This window comes from Medicago truncatula, chromosome 5 (genome assembly GCF_003473485.1).
Source record: "Medicago truncatula cultivar Jemalong A17 chromosome 5, MtrunA17r5.0-ANR, whole genome shotgun sequence".
NCBI classification, from domain to species: domain Eukaryota; kingdom Viridiplantae; phylum Streptophyta; class Magnoliopsida; order Fabales; family Fabaceae; genus Medicago; species Medicago truncatula.
In genome coordinates, this window is record NC_053046.1 from 18,553,282 (window position 1) to 18,571,606 (window position 18,325).

At 33.4% G+C, this 18,325-nt stretch overlaps 2 protein-coding genes across 4 annotated transcripts; both read right to left on the reverse strand.

The window, feature by feature from the left end:
- Positions 1–278: 278 nt before the first annotated feature.
- LOC11420124 (acylamino-acid-releasing enzyme) lies at positions 279–9,947 on the reverse strand. Of its 3 annotated transcripts, none has more exons than XM_039834182.1 (18): positions 9,754–9,947; positions 9,518–9,672; positions 9,120–9,417; positions 7,160–7,381; positions 6,864–7,079; positions 6,702–6,770; positions 6,039–6,177; positions 4,771–4,922; positions 4,589–4,671; positions 4,381–4,502; positions 4,215–4,293; positions 3,418–3,595; positions 2,532–2,592; positions 2,263–2,385; positions 1,268–1,465; positions 818–886; positions 652–728; positions 279–562 (listed from the first exon to the last, which is right to left on the reverse strand). In XM_039834182.1, the coding sequence occupies exons 1-18, from the start codon at positions 9,930–9,932 to the stop codon at positions 499–501; spliced, it is 2,484 nt and encodes an 827-aa protein (XP_039690116.1). In that variant the 5' UTR covers positions 9,933–9,947; the 3' UTR covers positions 279–498. The 3 variants fall into 3 exon arrangements, with proteins under 3 accessions (XP_039690116.1, XP_003613901.1, XP_003613900.2); XM_003613853.4 differs by having other exon boundaries at positions 9,120–9,432; XM_003613852.4 differs by having other exon boundaries at positions 9,120–9,435.
- A 466-nt stretch (positions 9,948–10,413) lies between these two features.
- On the reverse strand, positions 10,414–17,970 carry LOC11429366 (acylamino-acid-releasing enzyme). The gene is made up of 17 exons (XM_003613854.4): positions 17,681–17,970; positions 17,030–17,345; positions 16,593–16,814; positions 16,109–16,327; positions 15,915–15,986; positions 15,683–15,821; positions 15,073–15,224; positions 14,584–14,666; positions 14,373–14,494; positions 14,193–14,271; positions 13,447–13,624; positions 13,211–13,271; positions 12,960–13,082; positions 12,023–12,220; positions 11,459–11,527; positions 11,121–11,197; positions 10,414–10,826 (listed from the first exon to the last, which is right to left on the reverse strand). Exons 1-17 carry the CDS (start codon positions 17,808–17,810, stop codon positions 10,763–10,765), a joined length of 2,304 nt encoding a protein of 767 aa, XP_003613902.2. The 5' UTR covers positions 17,811–17,970; the 3' UTR covers positions 10,414–10,762.
- Positions 17,971–18,325: the final 355 nt, after the last annotated feature.

An 18,325-nucleotide genomic window follows, 5' to 3' on the forward strand; every position in this document is an offset into this window, starting at 1 on the left:
AAGTTCAATTTTGTTCATGTCAGTTTTTTTGTTAATAATTGAGTTGAATTTTTTAATTATTGATACATTTATTGTGTAATATAAGTTTATATGTCATGTATAAAGTATTTTTAATATTATTTTAATGAGATAAACTCATAAATCGAGTCGAATTTTCGAGTTTATTTCACATAGATAAAAGGACTTTGCTTAAACTATCGATTTTGATAACACTGGTCACGGGTTCCTCAAAAAAAGACAACGTTGTTGAAGGATGGATTGCTCGAAGGTGGTGCGTGTTAGGCACAACCTTCTTATTGTGGACATCCATTGTTAATGAAGAGTTGGAAGATCAGCATACAAAATCATCGGTTGACATAATCTTTAAGAAAAGAGAATCATAAGTCAAATACAGTCTGGTCCAATATCTTTTTCATTCTTAAAATACAGTTTGCAACATAACAGGGTATACACAAGAAGAAGTTATAAGATTTGATCACTGATATCTGAAAATGCTCCTCATTTGCAATACTTGTTGAACCATGCAGCAATGCTAAGGAAGCTTTCAAAGTCGGATTGTGGTCTGTACATTAGTTAAACCAAACTATTTTATCAATCACAATTCACAATTCTATTTAGACTAAGAGAGATTTTTATGTAATATTTGTGTACCTGTCAATTCCATGAACATCATTTGGAAACAGGATGACTTTAACCGGTACTCCTTTTTCCTTTAAAGCCCGAGCATACTACAGATTTAAAAAATATGGTTTTCTCCATCACATGATTCATACTTTAGAAGGTAATTCAGCTCATTCTAAGAGAATCAAAATCTTACTTGTAGTCCAGTCGAAATTGGTACACGAAGATCTTGGGCACCTAGGAGAAACACTGTTGGTGTTTTTACCTGCAAACATCAAAATATAAATCTGTAATGCCAGAGTTTAACAAGTATGAAATATTATAAATAGTGTTATAAACTATAGTAGGTTTTAGAGCAGCGTATTAAATTTGAGACCAATTGTCTGCAGGTATCTTTTGTCAAGCAATCCAAAGAAATGACAGTAAAAAACTCAATAAATTGGAATGAGGAAAAAAAGTATGAAACAAAATAAAATTTGAAGCAAGTACTGAAATATTAAAACACTTAAAGCAGTTTGCTAAAAATACCAAAGCCCACTATCCTTTTTTGAAGGAATTATTGCTCTTGTACTTTCGGATAGTGCATAAAATACTGAGCAACATTAATGCAATCCAATATTTCAAAAGTTTATTTTAGTGTGCAGACCTTCGAGAGGTGTGCGATAGGAGACTTGCTATAAAATAGAGTCAGATCCTCTGCTGAAGGTGCTTCAGTTATCCTATCCCTTCCGTTGGTACCATAGCTCTCCACAAAGCACCAATCAGGAATATCAGTTGTACCAACCATCAGCTCAAGGTTACAAACAGGATTCCTAGCAGCTGCTGCAACAAACTTCTCTGGAGCCTATAGCAATTAAAAAGACACGGTTAAATTATGAACAATCTTAAAACAAAACCTAAGATAAATTGTGAAAGCCTATGTTTTTCACTAGGCATAATCACACCACTTTTAAAGTGAATATTTATCATGCACACCAGGTTAATTTTTAATATATATACATCTTTCATGAATTGTTTTGAATATAAAATTCACAATTTTTTATATTATCAAATTGCTTAGAGAAATCGGGTGTTATAAAGCTTCTACAATTCCGCTACAGAGGGATCCAAGCAGAGGTCAGATCCATAGTAGCCCCATTTAAGAAGCTTTACCATATATTTTTGAGAGACCGATTCCACAACTCAATTGTGTGACCTAGTTACACGGAAGCAACTCCAAATAGTGTCAAGGCCCCCTTCATATAATCTAATTGCTTCAAAAAAATTCTACCACTGGTAAGCTACGCCAAAAGCCACTTAAATTCAAAGTTGCATCAAATGATCTTATACTGGTATGTGATAGTTCAGCAAAATTGGAAATCCTATTGTTTTGTTGATGCTATTGTAATAAAATTAATCAACTAATAAGAATAATGACTGCCACTAGAAAAACAATATGCAGCCCTCAACATAACCTATTAATTTTGTGAATATCCAATTTACAGCATTACATGCCCAAGCCCTTTTTAAGTTATCTTGACAATAAATCCAAGGCTCCAATGTCACAAAAATTGAGGTTAACTTGCAAGAATGAATAGATAGAAGAATTATTTATATAAAATATGTATAAGATTTCAAAAGTCAAAGCATGTGGACTTGTACCTGGCCAATCAAGTGGGTTGTCAGAAAGCCACCATGTGAACCACCAAGAACTGCAATCTTTGATGGACTGGCAAGTCCCAAGTCTATGACATGATCAATAGCACTGAGTACATCATTGACGTCCTGCATATGACACAGATCAAGATCCATCCTCGTATAAAAAAAAGGTCATAATATAATTTTTTAACTTGCTTAGGAAGAGAGCTGCAGTAGATAGATTACACGGCAAAATGAAAATTTAGAACTCAGAAGGAAAAACAATTAAGAACCTGAGATCCAATATTCCCCGGAAGAGATTGTAAGGCTTCCTCTCCAAATCCTAATGAACCTCTGCAAAATATTGTCAAGTAAGAAACTTGTAGAAGTACTAGTCCAGTAGTCCTAGACATTTGTTCAACTATACAGGACATCTAAAAGACGCTTCAGGCATTGTGGGGTCATACTGGCTAACTCATAAAGGTATTGACAATATCAATCTTTCTTAGACAAAAGCATTTAGTATATTATACGATACAACAAGCAGATTAAAAGATTAGTTGTACACATGCTCCCTTTATTAGTAATGATAGGGACAAACCTGTCAAAACAAAGATAGGGCCAATAGGCTAGATGTATTGATCCACACCATATCGATCTAATCATATTATTCAGATTACAATTCCCAGGTTTATCCTCTTTCACTACCAAAACACTAAGATATTAAATATTTATAAACCAGATTATTGGGAAATATGAAGCTTAATAGGTAAATGATCTAGTGCAAAGAAAAACAAATGTTGAATATGATAGTAGCTTCAAGAAGAAAGGGGATAATTGAACACTATTTGGAAAGATTGTTTGTCCAAACACCCAGAATGCAATTCATTATTTAGAAGATATGTCATTTTATGTCCCTTCCACAATCACATGCATCTAAGCTGCCATGATACTCAAAAGCTTCATCAGGGGAAGGATCCCCTCAAAGGTGACATTTTGATACTCTTAGATATAAATTAATAAAGGCTTGAACTTCTTTGTCACATAATATAAGTCATATAAACAAAGCAGAGAATTTTATGCTAAAAAGTTAATATTATAAAATCATTTTTCAGCATAAAAATCATCAAACAAATGATGAATTTTAAATTCTCAGACACTGAAGGGGCTATTATTTACCTGTAGTTGACAATCAACAAGCTATATCCAAGTGAAGAAAGAAAAGCCTGTGACTTTGAAAAGCTTGACAATGAGACTGAGTGTGGTCCCCCATGAAGGACCACAATTAGTGGATCACATGCGTCACTTTTCTTGGTTTTTGATGACACAAATATAGATTCATAAGGTTTACAAGAACCTGAAATTGACATAAAAAATGGAAATGAAAAACAAACTTTCAGGAAAATTTCAGTTTAACTCAACTCAGCCACCAATTTTATAATATAAGGCACAATCAAGATCATCTGAATTCAATAATGATTCTGTATTCACTATATTTTCTTGCAGGTGTAGTCATACTTAAGCATGCTATCCATTAGCGGAAAAGTCTACCAATTCTACACAACCTTATGATTCATTTTTTTTCCTTCTAAATTTCCATGAACGACCTTAATACAAGTGGTTCTTTTATTTAGTAGAGCTTATATTGATCATCTTCATGAAACAGTACTTTTATTTACCATCTTCATGCAACGGTACTTTTATTTTCTCACTACCTTAGGAACTACAAAGGGACAGGACAAATAAATTTCTTATATGCCACACGAACCAACTGTAGACATCCAAGAAACATTAACTTGTGGGGTTTCTTCTTAAGTGGTTAATTGCTTCAGTAGCAGAACAATAACAGATACCAAGCCCCACATAATGCCATTGATTGTTTACTCCCACAATTTGTGATGATCAGGAAATAAGAGTTGCATTATGATAAATTTGTGCATTTAGTCTAGCCTAAAGACCCAAAGTGAATCATATACCTTTAGTTGGATTTTCAGAAGCCTCCTTGACTGAGATCTTCATTATACTAAACGTAAGAGAGGACAACAAAGATCTTACCTGCAGGAAATTCCAATGATGCACTTTTAGCATATAGGAGATTGTTTTTATATGCAAAAATAACCCATACAAATAATCCATAATAACCTTGTCAGAGCATTTATATATGGGATTTGATACATCTGACCACCTCCATTCACTATTACCACCTTCCTTCTCAACAAAGGTTCCATACTTGACTTGAGGAACATCTACTGGACTGCTAGAAACTGCATATAGTTGAAACAAGTTAGACTGAAGTAACACATCATACTCCAAAAATATAGAACAAAGATAAATGAGCATCTAAAGTTACCAGCAAAAATATTGTTCCCATGCAACGTAAGGAGACTCCACGAGAAATTTGAGTCCGCAGGGGTGATTCGTTTTATTTGTCCACTATATTTGATGAAAATGAGCAGAATTTGGTCAAGATGATTTGCATAATGGTTTACATAAACCTAATAAAATATATTCCTACTGCTATAGTTACCTTACCTAAACACATTTACAGAAAGTAAAACTTGACTGCTGTGCCAGACAGAGGGTATAATCAATGTGTGGCCATCAGAAAGCCATGGATCACTAAGGATACTTGAAAAGTAAAGCCCAGGAAAGCCATCATCGTCCGCACACAGCACAACTGGTATCTTTAAAAAAATAATAATATAAAAAAGTTACAATAGCTTCATTGAGTTTAAGACAAAAACTAATCAGTCATTATGTAAAAAATGAAAGGCTAAAATATGGTTTTAGTCCCTGCAAATATGCCTCGTTTTGGTTTTAGTCCCTGGTAAAAAAAAAATTGTTTTTGGTCCCTGCAAAATTTTTTGTTTTTGAAAATAGTCCCTGAGGGATTATTTTCAAAAACAAAAAATTTTGCAAGGACCTTTTTTAAAAACAAAATATTTTGCAGGGACCAAAAACTACAAAATTGGTTCAGTTATAATGTGCCACGTATGCAAATCATCACAAAAGTGGGGTCAGGGACTATTTTCAAAAACAAAAAATTTTGCAGGGACCAAAAACAATTTTTTTTTTTACCAGGGAGTAAAACCAAAACGAGGCATATTTGCAGGGACTAAAACCATATTTTAGCCAAAATGAAATTACCATACTCGTTTTATAGCTTATTTAGAAAATATAGTTTAGAGATGAGTTCAGATGTTGGGTCTTGATGCTACTTCAGTCATATGAGAAGTTGAAAAAGCATATTTCCAAGCAAACTAGTATTTGGGTTTCAAACATCTACTAGGTTTCAAAAGCTAGAATCCTTGAGGACAGTACAAACAGCCTCGTGAAAATGATACTAGACATGAGACCAAGTATGGTGCACATCAAATTCAACGTCATCTATGAAAACTGAAACTAGGACTCAGATAAGAAGACAAATAAATATGCAGTCCCAAGAAGACGAAATTGTGAAGTTTCCTAACCAAACCAAACCCTCATTCAATTGTTATAGAAAAAGCATTACCGTTTCAATCACAATAAATACACGTTCTAGAAACAAAAAATCATATGCAAAACATAGACATAAATAACAAAACCATATTCAACATTTAAATTTTCTAGATCATTGCCGTAAAAAAGTAAAAAATAAAAAATCTATAGATCATGTTCTTAAGCATATGATATAGTAGAAATTCATACTCTTAAGCTTTAATTAATATGAGCATATAAAAATACGCAAGAGTAACAATAGATAACAAAGCTCCATGGCAATTGTTTGGATTAAAGTTAAACTGGTTGTAAAAAAAGCTTACCACATCATGAACTTTTGCAGATTGATAGAGTTTCACATCCTTAGGCCAATCAATTCTATGAAGTGAATTTGTAGCAGAATGGGCTCCAGAATCAACTGAGCTTCTTGCTGATAAAAATACAAGAAAATTTCCATCTGGGCTGGTAGAAATTTCATGTATTAGAATCAAATGTACAAATCATATTGCCACACCTATTACTAATAACTCTTGAACCATATCATGCAATGAGAACTGATAACATAAATAGCATTTAGGTATGTTTGTGATGTTTTCAGATTATTTTTTATATTCTTCAAAATATTTGCACAATAATCATTAAAGTGTTTCAAAAAAGATATTGAAGGAAAAATGAAAATTAACTTTTTAAAATTTCTTCATTTTTTTTTTTTTTTTGGTAGATAAAATTTCTTCATTCTACTTTAGCCACTATCCACATCACCCACAATACTGACTCCATGGTACTGCTCACTGAAATGTAAACTGTTACCTTCATCATTAACCAAATTCTCAGCCATCTTGTCATCAACCAATATCTTACATGCATACAAAAACTATACCACTATAGAAAATTCTAATTAAATAGTTCCTCCAACATATAAACAAGAAGAAGCCCTAAAAGTCCTGATTCTGTGATGTGCATTGGGAAAGTGAGTACCAGCTTACCTGAACCGTGGGAGGAAAGCACTACTTATGGTTTGAGTTAGCTTTAATGCCTGAACATCTTCAGTTGCTCTGCATCATCACAACTTTATATTTCAGCTCAGCATAACCAAACTCAATAAAACAAAATCAATTTCAAAAATAAATTAAATTGAAGTGACTTACTGGATCTCATTTTCATTAGGTTTTGATTCGTGTGGTGCTTTAACAGCATATAATGCACAAGCCCTGTTATAGCAGTACTTAATACCAAGTTTTCTTGTCTCATATGACCATCCAACAAAAACCAAATATTGTGCAGAGCCTTCACTTGATGGAGCCCACACAACTTGGCCAACACTCAAAGATTTGTCAATGCCTTTGACGGCTTGAACCTCTCCACTGTAAAATCACTATCGTAATTAGGATTTTTATCCATAAATTAAATCTTTACTACATTAATGAATATAAACATAGAAAACCTAGTAATGTTTATGACAAAAAGTGCAGGCTGTCTTTTTCCCGCATATGTTTCTCCCCAGTCTTCCTCCCAATCTCCTTGACCTTTCCAGCTGCTGGAATCCTTGTCATCAGAACCACTTACCTTGTAGCCCTGATCATTGAATGTAGGCTTTGCAGGGGAAGGCTCTTCAGCAACATATGCTATACGAGTTTCATCTGAGTTCCAAGAGATACCCTCAAACCTACAATTTCACAGAACAAGACACCGAAACATAAGCTGATTACAAAAAAGAAACAACAGCTAGAAAGCACGAAAACAACACAAAACACTTGAGTTACAAAAAGGACATGTGAACGCATCCAAGTTTTAAGATCACAAGACATGACAATATTAGACGAGAGGGTAATGTTGATTTTTTTATTTTTAAAGAAAGTATATATAGCTTTAAAAAAAAACTAATTTGGTTTTGGTATTAAGATTTTTTTTTTACTGTTTTTGTATTTAAAAAGAGATTATACTACAGCAGATTAAATAAGAATAAAAATAAAAAGCAAATCTTTGCAGTTACGCAATCTAATATAGAACATAGTAAGGGGCAAACGACCCATATTCTGATTTCGGTAAATCAGATCTAAAACAACAAAGTCAGAATATGAGCCGTCCAATCTTAGTCTAACTGTCCAAATTGATAACTAAGTGATTGTGTTAATGCTGGGAGGAACCCAAATCCAAACATAGCATGCATCATTGTAAATATAATGAAATGCTAGTATGTATCCAATCATTATGATATGGACATTTGCATTCATATTTATTTTATTTTATTTTTTTAAAAGAAGCTACATAAATGAGAAAAGGAGATTACATTGTCAGCGTAAACTAATTTTATACCAACGTCTAATGAAAATCCAGTATTTTGTAAAAAGAAATGGTAATTAAATGTGGTTACAAAGTGAGCATAATGGCAATCTGCTGAATTCTAATTGGATGTCCAACACTGCATCCGGATTAAACTCAAAATACATTGTAAAATACAATTTGAATCTTGAAGTATTATTGAAGCGTACAAAATGAAAATATGACACTGGAACATATTCCCTCTGGTAACTTGTAAGTGTCATGTAGTAACTGGCCTGAACCAAGTTTATTTAAAACTGATATGGTGAATGTGTAATTTGCAGTCTGCATCATTTGATCTAAATCAATGACTAAGGGCCTATTTGTATTTTCTTACTTAAGCTTATTTACTAGCATATGTACCTGCAAGACTTTTTCTGAGAACTTATGAAAACAGCATGTTCGTAAACCGTTTCAGCTTATTTTCATAATATCTTCAAGATAGCTAATGAAAATAGCTTATAGCTTATACGAAAAAACAATTTAATTTTGTTTTATCTTTTATGACAGAAACAGCTTATACATAATCGTTTATCACTATAAGTGCTTATGCTATAAGCTGCAAATAATTGTATGTTTGGCTACTTCTAAAGGGGTCAAAATTGATTCTAAAGGTGAACAATTGATTCCTACATGTTTGGTTGCTTTCAAGTAGAATTGATTCCACTTGAAGCTAAGATAAGTAGCTTTTGATTCTAGAATTGATTTTTACACACATTTATAGTTCAACTCAATTTTAAAAAGAATCTATCCAAACACAAATCACTGTACTCTCAACTCACTTTTAGTTAGAATCAATTCACTCAAAATCAATTCTTTTCAACTCAAAACAAAACATACAGTGAGTCGTATATCCAAACAGGCCACAGCTCAGTAACTTGTAACATTGTCACGTAGTAACTGACCTCAGCCGAGATTGTTTCAAATTAAAACTGATATAAGTGATGACAAGCGTTTAAGCTATAATAAATTGTATATCCAAAGAAAGCCTAGTGAATGTGTAATCTGAACCGTTCGATATCAAATCAATGACTAAGATCAATTAACCATAACATATGAAGTAATAGTGACAGTAAATTTACCATCCATCAGCATAAACCGAACCATGTTTCGATTGCGGTACAGAAAACTCGTTTTCAAGACAAGAATTACTCCAAATTTCAAACTTACAACCACCATCACCTTCCGGATTTCTCACAATCAAAAGCTTCGAACCCGATGGCGACGGAACCATAACAGAAACTCCAGTCATCTCAACAGGAAACGGAGCCCAATCTAAACCAACGGAACCGTCGCTCCGTTTGTTAACGGTTGACGATAGAATAAACTTCCGTTTCTTGTTCGCTAGAAGGTTCGGTTGACTCACAGAAAACATCATTCCTTGTGATGAAGAATCTGCTATAAATAACCGTAAAAATAATAACATAATCAAATGAAATTGAAATTTGAAATATGAAAGTGGATTTGAATTTGGATTTACCTGTGTTTGAATTGAAAATCCATGATTTGTCGATGGAAGAGATTGAAGTGAATTGTTGAAGTAAATTGGAGTGAAGTGAATATTGTTGTTCTGTTTCTTCATCGATTCCTAGTGGAAATTCTTTGGTTTTTGGATTCTCCATTGATGAAGATTTTCTGGTTGAAGAGTAAGTTAGTTAAGTAGTATAATAAAACAGTGTAATAATAGAAAATGAGATGAGAGAATTGAGAAGTTACGTGAGGAGGAAAATGGGTGATTTTGCTGATGATGATGATGATGAATAATGAAAAGAAGAACGATGAGAGAGAGAAATAGTAGAAAATGGGTTTTGGGGGAAATGAGTTGAAAAAGTTTGAGATAATATAGCAACGGGTGACACTGATGATAGAGTCCTCCACCCCATTAAAATAACCATGGCAATAGCCACCACCTTACCTTACCTTACCATGCATGTGTCACATTATTTCATAATAAAAATACTCATATCTATCGCCGGGAGCTTAGCTCAGTTGGTAGGGATATCGCATTTTATATGCAGGGGCCGGGGTTCGAACCCCGGACACTCCACTTCTCCACAATTAAATTGTGTGAGCTCTAGCCACTAGAAGTAGTTATTTCGATAAGAGTAGTGATATATGTACAACCATTTGGGACAACTTTGATGACAACTTTTATTTTCTCTTTTCTTATTGGTCCAAAATAATAGAGAGAGAATAAGAATATAATGTGAGTATGAGAGATAAATTTGTCAAAAAGTTGTAATAAAATGGTTGTGCAAATATCATTTCTCTTTCGATAATTCATCTCCAAGTTGGTTTTGTTAGATTAGTATTCCCAATTATTTGGTTATTTCTACTAGTATTCAAATTTCAATTAGTTGTTTAGTTTAGAGTTGGTTTTGTTAGTTACTAGTATTTCCATTTAGCAGCACTATATATGTAAATGGTATGCTTTTCTGTGAATTATTTGTACCATATTCCAAATTTTATCATTACATGCAACAAGTATTATCCAGTAACCCTTGTTTTCATTTCATGTGCATATTCCAAAGCGTTCACTTCAATATGCATTTCACTTGTCACTTGTAATGTAACAAAAAAATGTTGTCTCCAAACATGTTTCAAATGTTGATTAGCTGAAAGTGTATCAAACAATTGACTCTGGTGGATATAGCTGGTGTCTCAGTGCCGCAAATCCTCATTCCATTACTTGAATATTTAGGAAGTATTGTGACTTGCGACGCAATTATTTGCAGTATTTGTTGAACCACACTCCAATGTTAAGGATGCATTCCCATTCAGATTGTGGCCTGCAAAAATATAATATCAAAGGTTTAATTACTCTGATAACCCTTGAACTATTTGAGGATTTTCAAATAAGTTTCTCAACAAAAAAATTATAAACTTGTTATTCAAGGACCCAATTAAAAACTGTTTAGGTAAGGGACCTAATTAAAATTTATAAACAAGTTCAAGATTCATTTACAAATATGTAAAGTTTAGAGAGTTATTTAAAATTCCAAAACAGTTCATGTATTAAAAATTTAAAACCATGATTCTGATTCTATGCAGTAGGAAGGCAAAGGTATGTTGAAGTTGTCTACCTTTTGAGGGCATGAACATCATTTTGAAACATGATGATTTTGACATCTACTCCTTTCTCCTTTAAAGCTCGAGCATACTAGACATTTAAACAGCAATTATGTTATTTAAACATCAAAATGCAGATATTGTACTCGACATCATACATATTTATCTCTATCTCTCACTTACTTTTATTCTTTAACAACTTACACACATTTCAAAAATACGAAGAAACACTAAAGAACAACGTCCAGGAATCATTTCCTTTAAAACAATGAAAGATCTACTGTCCTACAATATCAATAAAGGAAATCATGAGAGTTTCACTAAACTATACCTAAAGCTATCAAGTACTTACTTGCAGTCCATCGAATTTTGGAACACGGAGATCTTGACCACCTAAAAGGAAAAGTGTTGGTGCTTTTACCTGCAGAATTCATCAAAACACATAATGTTAGAAATCAACTGTATGCAGTAGGATATGTCATAATCATTTAGCCAATGCTCGGGATTAATTCAGGATGCATAACCATGAAATTCAATTATATGAAAAATGGAATTAAGGGTAATAGAGAAGTAGACTACTCAACGACGAACTCTCATTGGTTTTTTCTTGACAAAACAAACTCTCATTGATTGAAATCATATGTTAAATAACTTCATTAGCTCAATTTTCAGTAAAATAAAACTTTAAGGAGAGAATATCATCATGCAATTATGTTGATGAAAAAAAACCGTGACAGGTCCACATATCCATGGAACGAAATACATAAAATACATAAAAAGCAAGAAACAGGTAATGCCAAGGAAATGAAATTCATGCTTCATATAAATTGAAAAAGCAATACATAGTCCGCACAGTTAGACTCAAAAGATAAGTTCACAGATAGATAGTGAAAAGAGAATTCTTGCAATATAAGACCTTTGAAACGTGCGAAATAGGAGACTTGCTGTAGAAGAGAGTTAAATCTTCTGCTGATGGTGCTTCACTAAAGCAATCTCTTGCAGTTGTTCCAAAGGCCTCTACATAGCACCAATCAGGTATATCAGTTGTGCCAACCATCATTGCAAGGTTACAAACAGGATTAATTGCTGCCGCTGCTACAAACTTCTCGGGTGCCTGCAGTAATTAGAACAACAATTATATCCCATAACATCTGAGAAAGGTATTACACCTTTATCCCCTATTTTGACAATATTAGTATCACCAATAAGTAAGTAATTTCTACCACAAAATAGACTAATCTGAATTCGTATTGGTAATATAGTATGACAGGTGTTATGAATCACAGCAAATGCAAGTCATATAGCAACTAGTATGGCTCTGTTTGACATGTCCAAACTCCTAGCTTATAGAGGATACCTTATAGAGGATAGCTTATAGTGTAGAAGCTTGTATGATCAAAATAAAGTTGTTTCGTAACAAATGTTATTTCACGAGCTTAAAGTGTTTTTTGAGATGCTACTTCAAGTAGCGTTTGAACTCACATATTATTGAAGTATTTTTTGAGCTCAAATGCTTAGTGTTTTTCGAGATGCTACTTCAAAATAAAGTATTTTACGAGCTTAAATTAGTTCAACCACTAAGTTTATCAAACACTTCAAATTCAATCAACTAACTTAAGCGCTATTAGCTAGCTTATCAGCTATCCACCATAAACTCATCTTTTGTCTGCTAGCTTATTCAGCATCTACTACTTTTTAACAAACAAAACCAAGTTAAAATAGATTCTTGACATACAAACACAAAGTTCGGTTGTTAACAAGAACTGGTATTGCAAGAAGAGGAGTTAATAAAGCATGTATAGAAGATATATGTATATGTCAGAAATAAGTCATGGTAATTGGGCTAATTGCACCTGGCCAATCAAATGAGTCGTCAAAAAACCACCATGTGAAATTCCCATCACCGTAATCTTTGATGGACTGGCATGACCCAAGTTGATTACATGATCTATAGCAGAGAGAACATCATTGACATCCTACAGTGAAAAGCTAAAATAAATATTCAGCTAGAAAGTCCACGGTAGTTATGGAATTAGCTTATAAAGTATATGATTGCTCAGATAGTATAACCAAACTCTATTCAGATGTAGAAAACAATAAACACCTGTGATCCAACTTTCCCTGGAAGAGATTGTAATGCTTCCTCACCAAATCCTAATGAACCTCTGAGAAATAATAAGGTTGTAAACTTGTAAGAATCCTTAAAAGAGATAATTATACAAGGAGCGGTGTTCTTCGTTTTCCGTTTCTTTTCTAGGCATGCTTTTATTGAGTGATTCTGATGTTGTAATATGCATGTTCCGACCAAATCTCTAACTGCATTTCAGGAACAAGTATTACCTGTAATTTACAATTAGCAAACTGTATCCAACTGAAGATAGAAACGCCCAAGAATTTGAGAAGTGTGACGAAGAGACGTCTTGTGGCCCTCCATGAAGGATCACAATTAATGGATCAAATACATCCTTGTTCTTGGTTTTGGATGAGACAAATATAGCTTCAAAAGGTTTAGCAGCACCTGAAATAAAACTTAGGATAAACACATATTAGACAGTCGGTTAAGTGATCCCAAAAACTCGATTAAGATTTACGCATAGCTATCACTATATAATGTGTTGGATTTGTTATAGAAGTATGTGGTTACCAAATAAATATTTGCACTGTATGAAAAGATTTTTTAATCAATTTAACGTGTCCAATGCTCTCAATTGTAACATAACAAACAACTCATGAGATTCTTATATGAATTCTATAGTTTATGTTGCTTCTTAACCAAATCCTTAGAAACAGGAACAGAGTGAAAATAATATGAAATTTTTGTTTTTAAAAAAACAAGATATGCAATCAAAAAACATTTCCTCAAACCTAACAGGCTCCAAGATCTCCAACATGAAAATTCATTGATATAGAAACAACAAAAGATAAAGAGTGAGTTCCATAAGATGGAATAAGATATTTTCTCAACTACTTTGTGAGAATAAACACACACGCACACACACAAAAATTAAAACATGTTTCAAATCTCATTAAGTCATTCAACTTAATGTTACGTATCCATGACCAAGAAACCAAAGCAACTAAAAGACCTTTTGTTGTATTACTAGAGCCATCTGTGACCGGGATCTTCAGTATACTGCACTGGATAGAGGACAGCAAAGATCTAACCTGCAACCAAAGTACAGTGATTCACATCTAAACATATAGAATAATATACTTTTGAAACATCTGTTTCCACTAATATACCTAAAGAAATACATAATACAAACCTTGTCAGAGCATTTGAGTATGGGACTGGATATCTTTGACCAACTCCATATAGAATTTCCCTTTGTCTTCTCAATGGCCATTCCATACATAATTTGAGGAACATTGACTGGATTGCTGGAAACTGCAAAACAGTTGACAAGGAAATGGGATAAAACACACTTCTCCACTTTAGAAGACCAAAGTAGTGAAAAACTGAGAATTTGTTCTTACTGGCAAGAATATTGTCCTCATCCAGCGTAAGAAGATTCCACGAGAAATTTGAGTCTGCTGGGCTGATACGTAATATTTTCCCACTATAATGACAAAAAAATTATCAGAAAGAATATATACAGTTTCCAGTATCTTATGATACATGCAAGTCATATCTCGAATCGATACAAAATGGAACTCAATGTATCCCATTTCATTTTAATGAATCATTTCCTGAATTTAGTAAAGTCCCACTTTTTTTCATCAACTTTTTATACTCGGCCACTTTTCTTTTGTGGTTTGATTTAAGACTTGAGTCTTAAATTAGTAATGTGCCTTATGATTCATAATAATATTCAATTCAAGAAAGTTCTTGTGATTTATAATAATATTTGAGTCATGATTTGGGAAATAGTTCTGCTGATTCACGATATGAATCACGAGCTGATAACCATGAATACATAAACCATTAATAGATGGATAAAAACATTCCTATTGTTATATAGTTACCTCAACACATTCACAGAAAGTAGAACTTCGCAGCTGTGCCAGATGGATGATAAGATCATTGTGCAGTTGTCAGAAAGCCAAGGATTATTATGGACAGTTGTACAATAAAGCCCAGGAAAACAACCATCTTCAGCACACATTACAACAGGAATCTTCAGAATTGATTGAAAAAGCCAGAGTTAATAACTGTCAAAAACATCACCTTATGACTTCTGCAAAGATTACACATTTTAAGTAAAATATATTTAAGCTAAGGTGCTTTAAAGATTGTTATTGCTTGGCAACAAAATTTCCAATGGGTTTTCCAATGATTAGCATGTCACCAAATCAGACCCTCAATTTCAAATATTCAAAGCATTTACCAAACATATCATTTCGTAGAACCACTTTAGCCCCTCCATAAGGATAAATGTGTGACATTTTAGATCGTTGAGAGACTTATTTGGTGAAAATTCTTTGGAAGACTAATGTTATATTGTCAGGACACCATAATTTTTAGAGGACTACTTTAGGAGTTTATTCTAGACTTCTAAAGTCTAAATTAAAAAAAAATGCAACCTGCAAACAAACCAAATACATCCAAATTAAGATGGCCACAAGAAGAGCTTACGATGTCATAAATATTGGCAGATTGGTACAGTTTTCCATCAGTTGGCCAATCAATCCTATGAAGTGAATTTGTAGCATTGTGCACGCCAGAGTTCACAGCACTTTTTGCAGATAAAAATACAAGGAATTTTCCATTTGGACTGGTAGAAAATTCATGAATAATTGTTAGCGGTTTAGGGACACCACGCATATACTAGTAGATATTAAAATTAAACACAAGTAGCTGACTCCACCTGAATCGTGGAAAAAGAGCACTGCTTATTGTTGGAGTTAGGTTCAGTGCATGCAATTCTTCAGTTGATGAGCTATATGTAAAATATTAGTTTCATCATTCTTTTCAGAATTAACCAAACTTAGCAACAAGTTTGTTCTTTCTAAAAGATATGAAAAAATTGGGAGTTAAGAATTTCTTACTAAAGTGACTCACTGATGTTCTGGTTCCTCAGATTGTGACTCGTGATGCGGTGCTCTAACCGCATACAATGCACAAGGCCTGTTAGAACAGTACTTCATACCAAGCTTTCTTGTCCCAGATGACCACCCGACAAAAACAAGATATTGTTCTGAGCCTTCGGTAAATGGAGCCCACACAACTTGGCCAGCGCTCAAAGATTTGTCAATTCCTTTGACAGCTTGCACCTCTCCACTGCGAAAATACTAGTTAAAGTAAGATTACTCTGTTGTGAATTGTGAAATTCGGAAAATAGCAGTTTGTTCAAATTTGGCTATTCTACACTGCGATAGAGCCACTATTTGAGAGCACTTTGTACTAAACAATGTATCATCGCACAATAGCAATTAGATAAAGTTATGTTGTGCGACAGCGCTACAGTGCCTCTATTGCCGCTACTTGACAACTATTGAGTATTGATCCTAAATAATATCTGACATGAATATGAATGATGAAAAACCTGTTGATGTTGATAACAAAAAGTGTAGGTTGTCTCTTTGCAGCATATGTTTCTCCCCAATCCTCCTCCCACTCTCCTTGACCTTTCCAGATACCAAAATCATTCTCTGCACAACCACCTTTCTTGTAGCCCGTATTATTAAATACTGGCTTTGTAGGAGAGGGTGCTTCTGCTACATATGCTATCAATGTTTCATCCAAGTTCCAAGAGACACCTTCAAACCTAAACCAAGGTAAAATAAACAAACAAATCTTTATTGTGCATTTTTTTAGTAGAACTTTGTTATGCGAGTGTTAAAACCATGGTTACAACCGATTAAGCCAAAAGGCTTTGGTTCCATTGCAACTCTTTAACATTGAATTCAACATTGCAAACTCACATACATGAATAATTAATAATAATAAATACATCTCAATCTCATAAGTCATCAAACTTACCATCCATCATTGTATACCGATCCATGCATTGATTGAGGAATACTAAACTCCTTTTCCAAGCAAGAAGAACTCCAAATCTCAAAGCAACAAGAACCCCCTCCTTCACTGTCACTATTCCGAATCACCAAAAGCTTAGAACCAGAAGGCGACGGAACAATCATAGACACATCACCACGCATCTCAATTGGAAACGGAGCCCACAGAAACTCAACAACAGAACCATCACTTTTTTGTTTAACAAAGTTACAGGACAGAATCAAAGTCTTGTTCTTGTTTGTTAAAACATCTGGTTGGGTGATAGAAAACATTCCTTGTGCTATGGAGCAGAAATAAAACATCCTTAATTAGCAATATAAGTGAAGATTATGAGAAAATGTAATAAAAGAGCTTTGATAGCTCGAATGAGAGTAAAATTCATAAGGAATCATATCGATAAAAGATGTATAAAATGTATATAAGTGCTTTATATATATAGAGCTTATTGAGTAACTAACTATCAAAAAACACTAACTAACATCCTAACTAACTCTAACTAATAGAATTCATATAGTAATAATCAAAGTGATTCTGACAAATCCAACGTGATGCGAAGTTAACACACACTAGTATAGTAACTAACTGTGAAATAAATGATGGTTATGAATTGCTTACTGTTGGTAGTGTGTGAGTTGAAAAGCCATGCTTTGTGAATGTTGGGAATAGTAGTAAAGTGTGGAAGTAAATTGGAGAGAGAAGCATAGTTTTCTTTCTCAGTGGTTGCATCTTCTCCACCAGACTGCATTTCTCAACCTTGAAACAATGTTATATTTTGTATGCTAATGTAGTAGCTTATTTGGTAATGTTGGTAAGAAGAACAAGTGTGGATTATGTGACTCAATTTGGAAGAGAAGAAAGAAGATTTGCACTTTGTATTTGGAGTAGTTGACTTTTAGGATTTGATTGGAAAGGAGTTATATTGATTTGGCAAAATTGTTTTGTTGGTCCTTTAACTTAGATCGAAATAACGATCGAAATTTTTATTATTTTAATATATTTATACATGAAAGCTTAAAAATTATATGCTAATGGACTAAAATAAGTTTAAAAAAAATAAAGGACCTAATAATTATCGATAATTAAGTGAAAGGATCGCAAATGTAACTTTCTTTATGGAATTTTATTGCTTTCATTTATCAAAATAATCTATAGTATTTCTTAACCGTTATGTAATTAATAGAATTGGAATGAAAAGTAGAATATATGTTTTGTAATTTCGACATCTCATTTTCATGTTTTGTTAGTCATCTTAACACAGCC